The sequence below is a fragment of the Bos mutus genome, chromosome 4 (assembly GCF_027580195.1).
Source record: "Bos mutus isolate GX-2022 chromosome 4, NWIPB_WYAK_1.1, whole genome shotgun sequence".
Classification (NCBI taxonomy): Eukaryota; Metazoa; Chordata; class Mammalia; order Artiodactyla; family Bovidae; genus Bos; species Bos mutus.
Window position 1 is genome coordinate 971,993 of NC_091620.1, and position 16,774 is coordinate 988,766.

Sequence of the window (16,774 nt, forward strand, 5' to 3'; positions counted from 1 at the left end):
TAGTAAAAAATTTGTTTTAGTAAAAAATGTCATGAGTAACTTGATAGGGATTGCATTAAATCTATAGACTGCTTTGGGTAACATGGCCATTTTAACAATGTCAATTCTTCCAGTGTAAGAGCATGGGATATATTTCCATTTTTTTGAATCATCTTCAATTTCCTTTATCAGTGTTTTATAGTTCTTAGCATATAAGCCTCCCATCTCCTGGGTCAGGTTTATTACCAGGTATTTTTTTAACTTTCTCTGATATTTCATTGTTCTCCAAGATTTACCATTAGCCTAAATCACAAACACTACTGTTTCTATGGGGAAAACAGGCAAAATCTCTTTCATATTTGGCCTATTAGGAGATGAAAAAATTGACCCCTAGCATGATAAAATATGCATGGAAATTTTAAATGAAATGTTTTATTTAATAATGGAGAGAGGTAAAGTTTATGAATCAAATCACTAAGGTCTTATTTCCTGTTGATGTAAAAAAGGAAAGGAGAATGCATATTCTCCTTTATTTGGGGAGAAAGATCTAAGTGGAAAATTGCATGTAGGATTCTAATTAATGTGTGCTGAAATACAAAGTATTTTAAAGAACTTCTTTAACAACATGGCAGATAGTAAGATTTATTTTAAGTTTTCAATCTGAAAAAAAAAAACCCCAAAACAAAAAACCAAACTATACTCATGTGTGTGTGTATACACACACACAGACGCACACGCACACACAGTGTCAACATTTTCAGAGCACTTACACTAGGAAACATTGTGTTTCTCCTCAACCATATGACAATACTGCATATGCCACAGTAAAATTTACAAAACAATCGCATCAGCAGTCATACAGACATCATGATTTTCATGTCAAAACACAAGGAAAAAAATAGACATCTTCCGGGCACTTTGTTTGCAGCCCTGCAGAGCAGGTTCCCACACATGCTGTTAGAAACGTCAGCTTTTAAAACCCAACAGTGGCTCTCTGAGAAGTCTTATCCTTTCCAGGTCCGAACTGAAATGATGAGAAAACTGCCCTTTTAAAGTAGCAACCAATGGTTTATTCATGGGTATGGTGAAGTTTACCCACCAAAAAGATGTGTAAAAAAACTGCATGAAAGTAAAAAATAAATAAAGCTGCTGTAAGTCAGCCTTGTTTTACACTGTGGTTCAGAACGGAACACTTAAACGTAAGACCATCATTAAAATTTTATAAAGTAAATTATTTATATTCAGATTACAGCTAGTCAACAAATTGAATGAAAACAAACTGATCTGGTAAAGGTTCAGCGCGTTCACACTCCAGCAGTGCCGCCTCGCCGGGACACGCTCCGGCCGCCGCGGGCAGCGGTGGTGACGGGCCGCTGTTCCGACGTAAGGCTCTAGTTCTCAATAGGCCACACTTGCCTTACATCATGCCGCCTGTTAAGATACCAGTGACTTCTTTAACATGAAAAAGAATAAAAACGCAGGACACAGTGCACTTTAATGACATACAGCATTTGAAATCTTTCAGACGATGGTCTGAGAACAGTCTTTTAATGCAAGCTTGAAATCTTCAAACACATACAAGCTTTCTCTTTTTATGCTTCGTGTCAACATCACTGGGGAAAAAAAAACCCATTGCTAAACCCTGATACCACACGTTCTCAGCCGTTTTTGCTGTGTTCTTCGCAGTCCGTGTTCATGAGGCAAAGCGTGACCCAGCATCTTTGTTCAAGTTCTCCTGCAAGGGCTCCTCTGCTCACGGGGGTCACTCGGCTTCCGTTTGCTTCTGTTTGGCACCTGCCAGGAGATGGGAAATGGAAGTTTCAAAGCAAACGTAAAAATATGTTGCTGCTGCGCCGGTCCTAGGTGAGCACAGAGGCGGTTCTCCACCCCGTGGCTCCTACCTTCACCTGCAGAGCCTCACGAGTCGTGGGCGATGAGCAGGTGGGTCCGGGTTCCACCGCCCTCCACCCCTGGCATCGCTGCGGCATGCCTTTATTCTATACTGCATATTGTAACTCTAACTGTGCAAGGTTTAATTTGAAAAGAAGAGGGTTTTGCTGCTAAAAAGTTTTAAAAGAAATGTATATTTAAGTTTTAGTGAAGGTGCAAAGTACTTCCGTTGTATATACTTACAAAAAATGTGAAAAAGAAAAGCTTTGTAACATGTTTACAGTACCTGACCTAACACCTACTCTCATCTGGCCAGGATATTTCTAAATGTGTTAGGAGGGGGGGAGTTGCTTTTTTTTTTCCATTACAACAGCTTCTCTGTTTTTTCATTAGATGCTAGAAGACAGTTCACTTTGAAAGAGATTAACAATCTATAAAAATAAGGGGTTAAAAGACTGGAGCTACTGCCATTGGGCTGTTGACTCACTGGTTGCGTGTGCAGATACTTAAGTTCGCTTGAAACATCTGAGATAAGCTGGACAATGAACTATAGCTGAAACTTTTTTGAACAAGAGAAAATGTTAATTACCAAATCAGTATCCTTAATGGGAAATTGTGTCCATTATCCAATGAAAAGAATAACTACTGGTAGAAGGAGAGACCTTATTTTGCCGACAAAGGTCTGTCTAGTCAAAGCTATGGGTTTTCCACTAGTCACGTATGGATGTGAGAGTTGGACCATAAAGAAAGCAGAGCGCTGAAGAACTGATGCTTTTGAATTGTGGTGTTGGAGAAGACTCTTGAGAGTCCCTTGGACTGCAAGGAGATCCAACTAGTCCATCCTAAAGGAAATCAGTCCTGAATGTTCATTGGAAGGACTGATGCTGAAGCTGAAATTGAATACTTCGGCCACCTGATGCAAAGAACTGTCTCATTGGAAAAGACCTTGATGCTGGGAAAGATGGAAGGCAGAAGGAGAAGGGGACGACAGAGGATGAGATGGTTGGATGGCATCACCAACTCGATGAACACGAGTTTGAGCAAGCTCTGGGAGTTGGTGATGGACAGGGAGGCCTGGTGTGCTGCAGTCCATGGGGTTGCAAAGAGTTGGACATGACTGAGCGACTGAACTCAACTGCCCTTTTATTCATAATAGTGGATGATTTCAAAAGCATCTCTTACTCATTATCCAATAAACATCTACCTTGCTCATCCTGGGCATGGGGCCTTGTGGTGTGGTTTCAATCAGGGTAAGGATCTCTGCAGGGACAGGAGGCCTGTGTCAGCTGCTTGTTCTGTAGAAGGGGTGGAGGCTGCACAGGGGAGCCGCGAGCTGGCCCACACTCACAGCTCCGGGGGAGAGCGGGTGGTGAGCGGGCTTGGTGGCCCAGGTGGGACCTCTGGTCTGACGCTCCCACCACACTGTCTGGTCTGAAGGAGGTGCTCCCTCCATTCCAAGAGAGCTCTGCCCCCAAGGCTCATGGATAATCCAGATATCGGGAGCACAGGGCACATCCTTAAATAAACAGTGTTACATCCAACTGTACTAGAAAGAACTCTTACTTTGACTATCCCTGTTTTCATAATGCTGCTGCTGCTGCTAAGCTGCTTCAGTCGTGTCCGACTCTGTGCAACCCCAGAGACAGCAGCCCACCAGGCTCCTCTGTCCATGGGATTTTCCAGGCAAGAGTACTGGAGTGGGGTGCCATTGCCTTCTCTGTCATAATGCTATTTCTGTGCTAACATACATTTCAAATCCAGCTGTGGCCCAGGTTTCCTCCTTGCATTCTCATTAACGCTGACTTGTATCAGTGACTTAGAATTTCTGAAAAAATCCAATCTGGATGGAAATTTAAACCCGCCCAGATGAACATTCTCATTCTTCTGGTTTGTTTTGCCAAGGCACAGAGAGGATAAAGAATTGCTTACTGTGAATTTGTGATGCACAAAGAATCTTGGCCTCGGGGACAGAAGGGAGCTGACGTTTGGCCTGACTCTGCTCGGCAAGCTGTGTGCCTTGGCCCAGGGCCAGCCGGTTTTCTCAAGGTGCCAAGTGACGTGGCCGTGGGGATGAGCCTGAGGGGAAGAGTCCTTTCCCTAACGTGCATGGAGGGGCTGTAGAGCTGACCCGTGAACATGTGGAGCCGGGGCACTGCATACAGCTTGGCCTCTGTACCCATGATTCCACCTTGCATCCTTAGTTCCACCTCTGTGGGTTCAACCAGCCATGGGCCGTGTGGGACTGCAGTCTACTGTTGAAAAAATTCCACGTGGGAGTGGACCCATATTGTTCAAGGGCCAGCTGTACACCGGTGGAACCACCCTCTCCACACTGGTCCTGCTCCCTCGCTTTATGGTTTGTCTATGCGGTTCGTCCACTGTCAGATACAACTGTGCGTTCACCATCCACCCATTCTACCGACGGACAGAATGCAGTCTGTCCATCCTTGTGCTCAAAGATGTCTGGGTTATTCCCAGTTTTAGGTTACTGTAAGTAATGCTATGGACAATCTCACATTCTTTTAGTCCTTTTCTCATTTCATGACTATAGAGATTATCATGAGCCATAAAAAAAATGAAATCCTGCCATTTTTGACAACGTGGATGGATCGTTCACTTACTTCAGCATGGAATAAGACAGGAAAAGATAAATAGCATATGATTTTATTCATATGTGGAATCTTAAAAAAAACCCCAAAACCCTGAGCCAAAACTAATGAAATAACAACAAAAACACATGGAGAAGACAGGACTGGTTTCCAGAAGGAGGGGGACGGGGGCTGACATGGGTGAGGGGTCAGTTGCATGGTGGTGGCTGATTGCTTGTGGTGTGTGCAAAGGTTGACCTCTAATGCTGTACTGAAACTTGTCTTTAAAACGAAGTTCTCTAATGTCTGAGATTTTAAAATGACTGTAGCAAGCCCCATCTCGAGAGGTTCGGCTCAGCAGACGTAGGCTGGGCCCCAGGACTTCTCCAACACCGCCGGGTGCTGCTCCAGCTCTGTGAGCCCCTGTTCCCCGGGGCCACGCCCCCGCCCCCGCCCTCCTGGCTTAGTGGGGTCTGCTTCCCACTGGTGGTGGGGGTTCCTTTAGGGCGGGTATCTTCAGCTCACAGGCCAACTGTAAAAACTAGTCGTAGCTAGTCTGATTAATTTCTGAACTAAAGGAAAATCAATACCCAAGCAAATGCAAATTTTAATGTTTAACTTAAGAGTTCAAAGGGCACATCATTTACTCTCAGGTCTTGGCCTTGATCTGTGAGGCCTGAGGCTGGGCTATCTGTAAATGCTTAGTACAGTAGATGGGCGAGGCGGGTAGAGGCGGCGGGCGGTGGTTTTAGGACCCATCTAGTAAACATGTGGCATGGCAGAAACACCAACTTCTCTCTTCTAAAGTCCCCTCCCCAGTCTTGCAGGCTCCCTGACTGTGACCTGAGGGTTTGCTTAGAGTGAATCTGGGAGAAAATGAGTTTAGTCACCAAATGTCATTTGGCAGTTAACGTAAATAACTATTAATATGCTATTAATGCAAAAGTTTGTGCAGCTCATTTGTTTTATATACTCACTACTAGTAAGTTCTTTTGGAAGGGTGAAAGTGAAAGTGTTAGTCAGTCATGTTCAATTATTTGTGACCCCATGGACTGTAGCCTGCCAGGCTCCTCTGTCCATGGGATTCTCCAGGCAAGAATACTAGAGTGGGTTGCCATTTTCTCCAGGGGATCTTCCCAACCCAGGGCTTGAACCCAAGGATGGTTTTAATAGGTAGATCCCAAAGAATTTCCTTCCTGATTTCCAGTTAGCAGCCCTAAAAACAAAGCGAAACTGAGGAGCTCTTTTTAAAGGAAAAGGTTATGATGAACATGGCAATGAGACCTTGATTACTGAAGCACTCTAGGTACTGATAGGATGCTCCTAAGTCAGAATACTTTCTATAAACTTTTCTCTCTCAAGTAGGACAGTGAAACTTCAAAACCACAACGAAAATGAAAATGAAGTGCTGTAGAGAAGGCTGTGGCTGGCAGGTGCTAGGGAAGGGCTTACTGCTCACCCCACCCCCTGCCATGTACTTACGGTGAAGGTCAGACACTAGCATTTATACCTGCGGGGGTGAGTATCAGGGCCTGCAGAATATCGGACAGGGAAATAATTCCCACGATACTATCGGCTTCATTGACGACCACCAGCCGATGGACCTGCAAACGAGAGAAGGGGAGGTCCCACACGTGAAAGCTGAAGTAAAGTCAAGTTTTAAAATGAACCTTAGAAAGAAAATCTTTCATGTACTATACAGTGAGTAACAACAACCAGAGGCTCAGATGGTAAAGAATCTGCCTGCAATGCAGGAGACCTGGGTTTGATCCCTGGGTCAGGAAGATCTCCTGGAGGAGGGCATGGCAACCCACTCCAGTATTCTTGCCTGAAGAACTCCCACGGACAGAGGAGCCTGGAGGGCTACAGTCCAAAGCATTGCAAAGAGTCGGACATGACTGAAGCAACTTAGCCCCATGCACACAAGAAACACTGGCTGGCTATGTCTGGCTTAGTTTTCTATTTTCAAAATATTAATATATGAAAGATACAACTCAAAACAGGAAGTGTAATAGTAGCTATTTCTTGTAGCTATAATCTCTTGAACGGTTTTAGATTTTTTACCGTTGTACTTTGGTTTCTAATAACTATCAGATAACTGTTTTACATGGCAGAGAAGTCCAAATAAACAGCAAAACTAAAAGGTCACTATGCTTATTTTTTCTCTTTTCTCTATGAAGTTCATATATTAAGAATAACAGAGGATAATCAACTATAACACAGTGAAATGAATTACATTCATGTCCTGTTTTCTACTTGAAAGGCTTTTATAAGTGGACAATGTTTGAGGTATTACTGTAACAAGGTGTCCTCAGGAAAGAGAGAGAGAGCATAGAGCTTCTCTGATGTATGAGCGTTAGGACTCAGGCCTGAAGCAAACACATGCTGGTGGTCAGCTTGGAGATTCTCTTCCCCATCCTGACCATGGAAACCCTGGCTGGTGCAGAATTGGGGGTGGGGCGCACAGGGAAGAGATGGGAGGGAGGAGGGGAATCCTTTTCAAAGTCTGTCTTGAATGATACTGTGTTAGAGACTCTTCTGACATCATAGCTTGCTTTTAGGTTAAAAAGGAAATTACTCTGTCATCTTAATCATGCTAATCGTACATTTATTTTAAAAGCTCCTCTAGAACAATTTAGATTCTTCAATCACCCTGTGATATAACACAGTTATCTATTAACTGTGATCATAAACTGATGCTTGACAGCTAGGGTCAGAGAATGCTTTATGTTCTATAGTAGACACAGTTGGTTGTTAATATTTAATAATGATAAATGACTCTCTTTTGAACTACTAAATACTAAAGGTCAAGAGGAAACCATTTAACTTAGAATTAGTTGCACCAAAAGTATTTTATTTGTTGATGAGTCTAAACGTACAGATGTTCCTTTTCTAAAAGCTAGTGTGATATTTGTCATATAAACAAGCCAAATCATGGCTGATACACATAGTGCTGATGTATACCCTTCTCCTAACAAAAATATGTTGAAGCTAAAAACTGGTCTTTGTCCCCAGTTTTCAGCTTCAACATATTTTGGCGGAAAATAGTTAATGAGGAAAAGAGTCAAGATGGGAAACTTGAGAAAACTTAAATTACGTCTTTATTTTCCTCAATGACCTATTTCATATTACAGTAAAATTTGTGTTGCTCACCCGATGAACTTCCAGGACAAGCCAAACACTTTCTTCTTTCATGTGACAGTAACACACGCCTAAACAGGGGTGTGGGAACACGCAGGAGTGCTGGCATTCCCCACGTCCTCACGTCCCCAGAAACAGCTGTGTCAATACTGGGGTGCAAGTCTTTCTAGACTCTTTTCTATGCGTGTGTGCATTATGTTCACACAAAGGATTACACTTTATATTGGCTTTTCCTCTTGGCAATATATTGTTTTTCCATATCAATAGCATCCTCCTTTAACATGATCCTTAATCATTATAAAGGAGTCCATCAGATGGATGTGGTCCATCGTCCTTATAGAGGAATTTCTTATGATCTTCAAAAGACACATAAAAAGAACAACAGAAAGCTTAGATGTATTCCTAAGCCACTTAAAGCCCTTTGGAAAACTAGTAATGGGTATTAAGTTCAAGTAGAAAAATGAAAGCCTTCATGTTAAGGCTAGGGAAACAGGGTAAAAGCCTGGTGGTTGCAGCTGGGCGTCAGCCCCGAGGACAGGGCAGTGGGGTTCTCCACACAGGCAGGGCCGGTGGACCTGGGCACCACTGGCTCCTGAGCAGGGGCTCCAGCCTCCATACCACTTTACAGGTAAGATTCAGAAAGCAGGCTAAGGTCACCCGCCGTGAGCCTAAAAATGCTCAGGCACTTTTCTTTTTGGACTGCATCCTTGCATTTAAATAAAAATCAGAGCAGACTTATGAATGGCTTTTGCCCAGTTAGGGATTAGGAGGAACACAGGCGCATCGATGCTTCAGTCCTAAAGATTGATAAAGAGGCTAATCTCCTATCCGTAACAAGAAAGGAAAGAAATTATCTGAGGATGGGTTTAATGCATTCGATACACTATGGGGGTGAGCCTGCACATCTTTTATTTAGAGTGTTATGTAAAGTATATTAAAAAAACCTTACAGGAAGTAAAATAAAAGGGGACATGAGGCTGAGGGTCAGGAGATGGACTGACCATTTACGGTTTAAATCAGGAAAAGACACGCTGATGGGAAGACAATTACTCTAACTTAGTAAAAGATCAGAACACAGTTTTATTGACTTACTTTGTTAAAACAATATAATTACATCTATAGCTTTAAATTCACTAGCACCCTAAGGAAACTTAAAGCTCTTGGGACTTCTGTTTTCTTAAGTTTTAAAACCATGAAAGTAGCCTACCCATTTATTTGATTCGCCTATGACATCAGGCCTTATAAATTTAATTCAATGGCCATTCACAGATGACCTACTATGTGCCAAGACATCACAGATGACCTACTAAGTGCCAAGACACATGATACGCTCTACAGCAGGAGACTGCCACACGGCTGGACTGGAAGGCTGCCTCAGGGGCTGCTCCTGTGACTCGGAATTCCTGGGGCCCTGCTTCCTAGTTAGTGCTGGTGGAGGGAAGCAAGGAGGGAGGTGGGAGGGACGTGTGTGCGCAGCCGCCTCACCTCCGCTCTCACGATTCTGTCCACGATGGTCTCCAGGATCTCCAGCTTACTGCACTTCACTACACCCTCGAAATACTGCGACCGGTGCTGTAGGGCCTGGGTCACCGTGATGTCTAGGTTGTTGTACGTTTTTTCAGCAGCAAGGTTCTGCAATCAAGTAGCAGTGAATTATATCCTTTGTTTCCATTCACATTAATGACCAAAGTAAGTTCAAAGCAACCTGATTTTTTAAAAACATTAATGTTTATCTTAATTTAGTACCATGGTACTGGCTTAACACATGCCGTGAGTACGGTTATTTCATCATCTTATCAACAGTAAAGCTTGTAAGGTATACCTTTATTATGAAGCAATTGTGTTAAATTCTGACTGCGTGACCTATGGAAGATTCCCCATTCCTACCCAATAGGGTTTTGTTTTTTTTTTTAATTGAAATATAGTTGATTTACAAGGTACTGTTACTCTCTGGTATACAGCAAAGTGAATCAGTCATATATATGTATTTTTTCATTTAGGTTATTACCAGATCTTGAATATAGTTCCCTGTGCTCTACAGTAGAATCTTCTTCATCTATTTATATAGTAATTTGTATCTGTTAATCCCAAACTCTAATTTATCCCTCTCTCTCTTACTCTACAGGGTTGTTCCCTGATGTATAAAGTCTTTTGAGAGGTGGACTAACATTTGCCAAGGGTGAGAAGTCCCCAGGGCTGGGGAAGAAGGTTTCTGCTCGGAAGGCTTGGGGGTGGGGAGCCGTCAGGACCAAGTACTTGTGGAGGAAGTCCTATAGATGTGAATGGGTCTCAAGGCTCTCATTAAACTTATAGGGGTCCCACCCAACCAGATTCCAGTAAGCCTGTTTTACAGTGTCTATTATGTTAAACGGAATAGGATGAAACTTAAGGGTTTGAGACAGCTACAAAATAATACTTAAATGCTGCAGTCAATATTGTGGCAAAAAAAAAAAAAGATGTGCATGTTTGGGGCTATCAGAGTTTCAGTTCCCTTTCTTAGAATTAATGTAAAACTCTAAGGAAATGCATTTAAATGAGTGAGGTGGGGAGAGAAGCACACGTGGAAGGATGTAGCACCAAAATCAATCTGGTACATTTAAACCAGGGATTAAGGAAGATCTCTATACAACGTATGTAATCGGTTTCCTGTCCTCTTTAGAACAGCGGTTGCCAATCAGCAAGTAGTGGGCTACGTGCGCCCAGGGAGCCACGTGTGTACCAGGCCCACGCCTGTTCGCAGAATGAATCACTGTCTCTCACACAGAAACACGGCCACTTAATACACACACACGCTATAGTAACGGGTAAGGCATGGCTGATCTGAAAAAACAGAATTATAAGATGCTGAAAGTATGTTATTCACTGCTAAATCCATGAATAAAATACCAATAAAAGTACAGTTATTATGGGGGAGTCTGTGGAATTCTCTGATAGGATCCTCATCCTCAAATAAGCCAGGAATTATTAAGTTAGGAAAAATCACAAAAACAGAGTAATGAATATGCTTCACAGGCATTCTAGATGACAGGTTTAACAAAATTAAAAATACTTACAATTACATCAAATTTGGAATAAATATCTACAACTTTTCCTAAAAATAAAAATATATGTTAGAAAAAGTCGTAAAACAAGAAATAGCATTTAATATCAATCTTAACTAGATAATCACTGGGAATTAAATACTGCTAAACAAAATAAACTTGTCTGTTTAAAAACAGATATGAAATCATATCTTCATGGAAAACATGATTCTTATTACCCTGAGTGCTCCCTGGTCTAAGTTTTCCTTCTCCCCACTTATCTGATACGCCAGGTCATTTAACAATAATTTTACCCTAAGTGGGGCTTCCCTAGTGCCTGCAATGCAGGAGACCCAGGTTCGATATGTGGGTCAGGAAGATCCCCTGGAGCAGGGAATGGCAACCCACTCCAGTATTCTTGCCTGGAGAACCTCATGGATGGAGGGGCCTGGTGGGCTACAGTCCATGGGGTCACAAAGAGTCAGACACAACTGAGCGGCTAACACACACTCTACACTAAGGAGATAACAGGAATGGCTTGGCACACAGACCTGACTCGTCCACCACAGGCAAGGCAGACACTCGTCTTTCCACGAAAACGTTCAAGGCTTTAATGATGGGAGTGTCCGGGTGTATGAAGGCGATGTTATGGTAGGTCCCGATTCCAAGTGCGTCCAGGTTCTGCTTCATGAAGGCAGGCTTTGGCATATCAGACATCTAGACAGGAAGATAACACAGATGCTCTAGAGCCGAGACACTCCTTGTTAATGTTCACATGTCCACACTTGATGAAAACTATGTGCAACAAATTAAAGTTAGTCTTTTCTACAAATCTATCCGGAAATCTGAATTAATATGGAAATATTACATATAAGGACTGTGTCTTTTGTTCAAACCAGCCTGTATATCTAAGCTTCTATTTAAGTATTTAGTAAATTAATATGAAAATGTTACATATAAGGACTGTGTCTTTTGTTCAAACCAGATTGTATGTCTAAGCTTCTATTTAAGTACTTAGTAAAACGCTGCAGAGCACTAACATTTTCTCCTTCTCTTCATTCACTGGGAAAGTGGACAGAAGGGAACCACAGCCCTGTTTTGATATTAAGGCCCATCAGCCACCAAGAATCTTTTAAAAGTATTCCTGTTAAATTCGTGGTTCTGCTGTCATCTTTAAGTAACAGTTACTAAGAAGCCACACGCTTCCAAACCCGAAGTGTTGGATGGTGGCTAGCTGAGCGGCTAAGCCAGTTCTCACCCCATCCCACTTCTAACATCCCGAATTCTCCTTTGGAGGACTCCAATTTTTGTCTATGAGGAACAAGAACAAGCCAACCGAACAGAATTAGAAGAACATTTAAAAGTTAACTTTTCTTTTCACGGGCTGTTTTAGAGGAGGAGGGAGAAGTCAGAAGAGAGAAGTCTAGGGTCACGTTTGACTAAAATAAAACAAGGTTCTATGGTTTCAAAAATCCACCTTTTATAAAGGGCACAGTTGATTCCGTCCTCCTGGTGTACCTTATAATTATCAGGAAAAGATGAACAATTAGAAGAAACAAAATGTTCAAGTCAAAGAGTTCATCAATATTCAAATCATGAGAATCCTAGAAATTTAGAGAAAAAAAAAAAAAAGAAAGGCCTATTAGGTCACCTAGCCCATCTCGACGCAGGATCACTAACCCCTGATCCACGCTGTCCACTCGGCTAACGGGCAAACGTCTCTGGGGCAATGCTACTGCTTCTGAGAGAGTGCTTTCAACTCAGTAAAACTTCATTTTTTTATCTGGAAATTCCTAGCTGGACATTCTAACAGCACGATTGTAATGATCACGTTGGCCCAAATAGAAAGCAGGACTGGCAGAGGCAACCTCCTCTCCTTTGTATAGAAGAGAAAAATGGCCCAAGGCCTGTCTCCAACTGTGGGTGGCTCTTCCTCGACAGCGTGGCCGTGGAAGTGGGCTGGAGCTCTGCCACCGGGGTCCGAGTCTGTGAGCCAGGCGCCCTGAGGGCTAGGACCTGAGCCGCCTCCCGAGGGGGCCGGGGGCAGGGAGGGCTACCGTGGCAAAGCCACACCACCTCGCTGAACTGTATCGCTTAAGAATCAGATGAGTAAAAATACCTACCTGAGAAGGGTGGTGGCGGGGATCAGGTTTACCATGTGAAGTGCCTGACACAGCGTCAGTGCTTAACGGTGTTTGGCGCTCATGATTCATATTCTTTTTAAATGATGACTTTAAGGGGTTATGTGGGCGAAGGGCCTGGCCCAGCTCCGGCCGGGGGTCCTGCCGGAGCTCAGAGCCAAGGGGACTGCATCCAGCCCATGGCGGACGGGGAGTCTGACCATCAAAATCCGTGCCTCTGTAGTTCTTCCCTGGATTGTCTCTACCAAACTTCGTGCTTTTTTTTTTTTGTAAATAAACTCTTCTCCTTCCTACTTTTTCTATCCATTTAAGCATCAAGAGGGTTGCATTTACACAAACTTACTAGAACACAGGGCTGGTCTGAGGGACAAGGTGTTTCTCCCAGTCTTAAATAAACTCTCTGTGCTGCTGTCTGGCAAGGGGTTTGTAGGGAGCAGGTCCCAGGAGCAGCAGCTGAGCTCTTGCATGTCATACCAGATGCTACACTACTTCCTTATCTGAAGCTGGAGGGAAGACAGCAAAGCTAACCTCATGCAGATTTTACCTTCTTTTAAAGAATGATTCTTAATATGATCTCTTCTGAATCAGGAATGAGGCCGCCTACTGGTTTCAGCTGACCAATTACTTATAACCTCAACTTCAGTGCATGTAATTAGAGGGGAAAAAAAGATTAAAGCCCTTCTGTAAACACTCTGGTCCTCTGAGCCTCTTTTTAACACTGCAAAGCAAAGAGGTTCTATATTTTTGCTGATTATGAAGCCATCTTATTTCAAACACAGTTGAAAAAACCTACAGAAAATATAGCTCTCATTTGGACCAACATGGTATTCTCTTGGTCAAAATTTTATTTGCTTTGGGCTTTCCTATCACTGCTGCACTTATAATAATAAGATAACCCGGGGGACAGGACTTTTAGAATATATTTCCAAACCATGATACCAATAAAGCTTCATAAGGCAATCTGGCTCGTTATCTTGTATAGCAGTTCCTTAATTAGACTGACCTGAAAATTGCTTTATGTCCCCTCATTGCAGGCAATAAAAATATTCTTATTTAAATAGAGAATTCCAAGCATTTTTACTATTTTGATACTTGCGCTAAAAGGGGATTGCTTTTTAATTGGAATCAACTTTGAGAATGTGCAATTCAAATAGCAGTGAGATGAGAAACGGAAGTTTAGAAACGGAGACCTCGAAGCTAACAAATTTCTTCTATGAGGGTAACAGGGAGCCAATTTACTTGAAGTAAATTAGTTAAAGCAGATGCAACTACGTCTTTAGAAACACTAAAAACTACTTACAAAAAGCTGGAGGAACTTGAGGATTCTTTTGTGGGTAAGTATATAAAGTGCATTCCCACTGATGGGGTCAATAACTGGCAATCTGTGGATTTTATTTTTGATCAACGAGTGCACAGCATCGAAGAGGCTGCGGGAAAAGCCATTATAGTTGTTAGGAGGCTTTAAAGAAGAAGTAGAAAACTGTGGACCACCCCTGCTTTCAATGCATCTTCAATGCCTTTCAGTAACAATTATTAAGAGGTTGATAGACATTAAAGTGTTCTGGAAAAGTTTTAGACCGCAGACTTCAGCCAAATTTTTGATCTTCCACAATCAGTGTTAATACAAAATCTCAAACCCAAATGTAAGTGACAAACCTCTAGGAGAGCAGTTTTTTTTAACAGCAGGGTTGATGCTTTTGAGAAAGGACAGAAGCTAACCCCCAGGGAGGCTAATGGACAACTCTGGCAACAGAGGGCGCGTGGGCTTGGCGAGGCTGCCCTGACTTCACTCACAGGCCGCTTCCTGCTCCGGCCTCTCCTGTGACTGCAGACAAGGAGGGGGTGCTGGGTGGAGCTGCTTTTTTAGGTCTTAGAAATAAAAATCAATATTCCACCTTTTCTCACTCTGTGTGTGTGTGTGCTCAGTCATGTCCTACTCTTTTCAACCCCATGGACCGTAGCCCACCAGGCTCCTCTGTCCATGGGGATTCTCCTGGCAAGATTACTGGAGTGGGTTGCCATGCCCTTCTCCAGGGGATCTTCCCAACCCAGGGATCAAACCTGGGTCGCCTGCATCGGCAGGCAGGTTCTTTACCATCTGAGCCGCCAGGGAAGCCCAACCTTTTCTCACTAGAGCACTAGTTTTAAGAATGCTTTTATACAAATGTAGAGACGTCTCTGAGCCATTTCCAGGAAGCCTGGTTGGTTCCACACGTGTGGCCAACTTCCTGGATCTGTGGTTTGATGTTTGTCTTTAATTTTGGGAAGCTCCTGGATCTGGAACAATGGGACGTCCAGCAGGACAACCGAGGGCAGCCCTGCCTCTGACCACCTCTGGACCAGTGCCTGATGAGGCTGACTGCTCAGCTTCAGTGCTCATCAGAACCCCTGGGGGAGCTGCTGTAATGCACATTCCTGGGCACAACACCCTCCAAAGGCTGGTCTGCGAGGCTCGGAGGACAGCTCAGGGATCGCAGCTCTAAGAACTAAACAGCTCCCCACTTGGCTTCTGTTGCAGGTGATCTGGATTCTTGAGCTGCTTAGTGCGACCACCTTCTAGTCCATCACCCCCGTGGACCCACAGTGGCGGTGATTGTCATTGTCTGTTAAGTTTACTGAATTTAATACTGAAGGCTGGCCTCCATCTAGACAAAAATAACCTGTCACCCATGGTCACAAAATGGATGAATCTGAATGAATGAATGTTTTCAAAGGAGAAAAACTTGACATGTTTACCTTGCATCTGGAGATATATTCACTAAAGGCTTAAATGTTTCTTGTAAATAAAGCTCTGTATTTATAGAAAGAAAATATGTAATTAGTAACATAGTTGCTTTTTTTAATTATTAAGTTAAAATAGCCTTCCATTTACAGATAATGATTAGAATGATTAAAAACCCAAACTGAATTAACTTACTGAAAACTATTGTGTTAATGATAGTTCTGGTTATTTTAAACAAGTTCCACACTGTTCAGATGGTGCCTTTGTGGAAAAGCATTTAAAAACAATGTTACCATAGATATTGTAAAAACCAGAAATGTCAAGAAATCCAGTGAAAGAGCAATACCAGCAGAGGCCACTGGAATATCACCAAGTTATGATCACCCTCAAGAAATGAAGCTTAGCATGATATCCTCTAAAACTAATTTTTATAAGTTAAAAGATAAAAGCTGTAACAAACTTTGCTCTTCAAATGTTACTAGGTTTTATTTTCCAGACCAAAGCTCAGATCTACTCTGGGGATCTTTCTAGTATGTAGAAATCATCTTTGTAAAGATAAACTTTACAGTTCATTTGCTTTACTGAGGTTTCTATAGAGAAGGCATTCAAGAAAATCTTGACCTTATTACTATCAAATGCCATGTAATATACAAAGCGTAAATATACTTAAACCTTGGTCTAACATAACTTAAACAGTAGACTTTATTAAGAAGTATCTGTCTTGGTATTAAAATATATACTCACTGCATAATAGGCTGATATGTGGATTCCATGTTGACTTACTTTGGTTTGGCGTGATAAAGCCACCATAAATCAAATAAATATATCACTCAATGAAATTTCCGTACAGGATTAAAAGAGGCCCAGCCCTTGAGAGAATTCTAACGGGTGTTCAGATTTTGCAGCCAGTCTAAAGGTTGCTTTTCAAGCCAAGCAGATAATGGGAAGTACAAAGCTAAATTTCAGATTTAAATGAAAAAACTACCTTCAGCGGGTCCCTCAGTTTCTGTCCATACGCCTCCCTGAATACCCACAAAGGACCCCTCCTTAATGATGCCACCCCTGGCCCCAGCTATGCTGCTCCTGCTGACTGCTCCTTTGCCCTCGCCGTACCAAACCCAGCAAGACAGGTCTCATTAAAGACACAATTTCACAGCCCTGAAATTACAATTTTAAAAATGGCTCCATTTCAGAAAAGGGTATTGTGATTATACCCAAAGAGGGTGAGATCCAACGTTGCAAAAGAAAGCAATCTTATTTTCTTGTGATTTAATTCAAATCATCAAATCATCT

General features: G+C 42.6%; 1 protein-coding gene across 7 annotated transcripts in view; it reads right to left on the reverse strand.

Annotated features, from left to right (window-relative positions):
- Positions 1-607: 607 nt before the first annotated feature.
- PRKAG2 (protein kinase AMP-activated non-catalytic subunit gamma 2) overlaps positions 608-16,774 on the reverse strand; it is a 305,973-nt gene continuing 289,806 nt past the window's right edge. For all 7 annotated transcript variants that reach the window (XM_070368928.1, XM_070368927.1, XM_070368926.1 and 4 more), the window contains 7 exons: positions 15,496-15,550; positions 14,060-14,186; positions 11,170-11,335; positions 10,652-10,689; positions 9,084-9,230; positions 5,968-6,061; positions 608-1,773 (listed from right to left, as the gene is read on the reverse strand). In XM_070368928.1, coding sequence (XP_070225029.1) covers positions 1,742-1,773; positions 5,968-6,061; positions 9,084-9,230; positions 10,652-10,689; positions 11,170-11,335; positions 14,060-14,186; positions 15,496-15,550 — 659 coding nt within the window. In that variant the 3' untranslated portion in view covers positions 608-1,741. The remainder of the gene's footprint in view (positions 1,774-5,967; positions 6,062-9,083; positions 9,231-10,651; positions 10,690-11,169; positions 11,336-14,059; positions 14,187-15,495; positions 15,551-16,774) is intronic.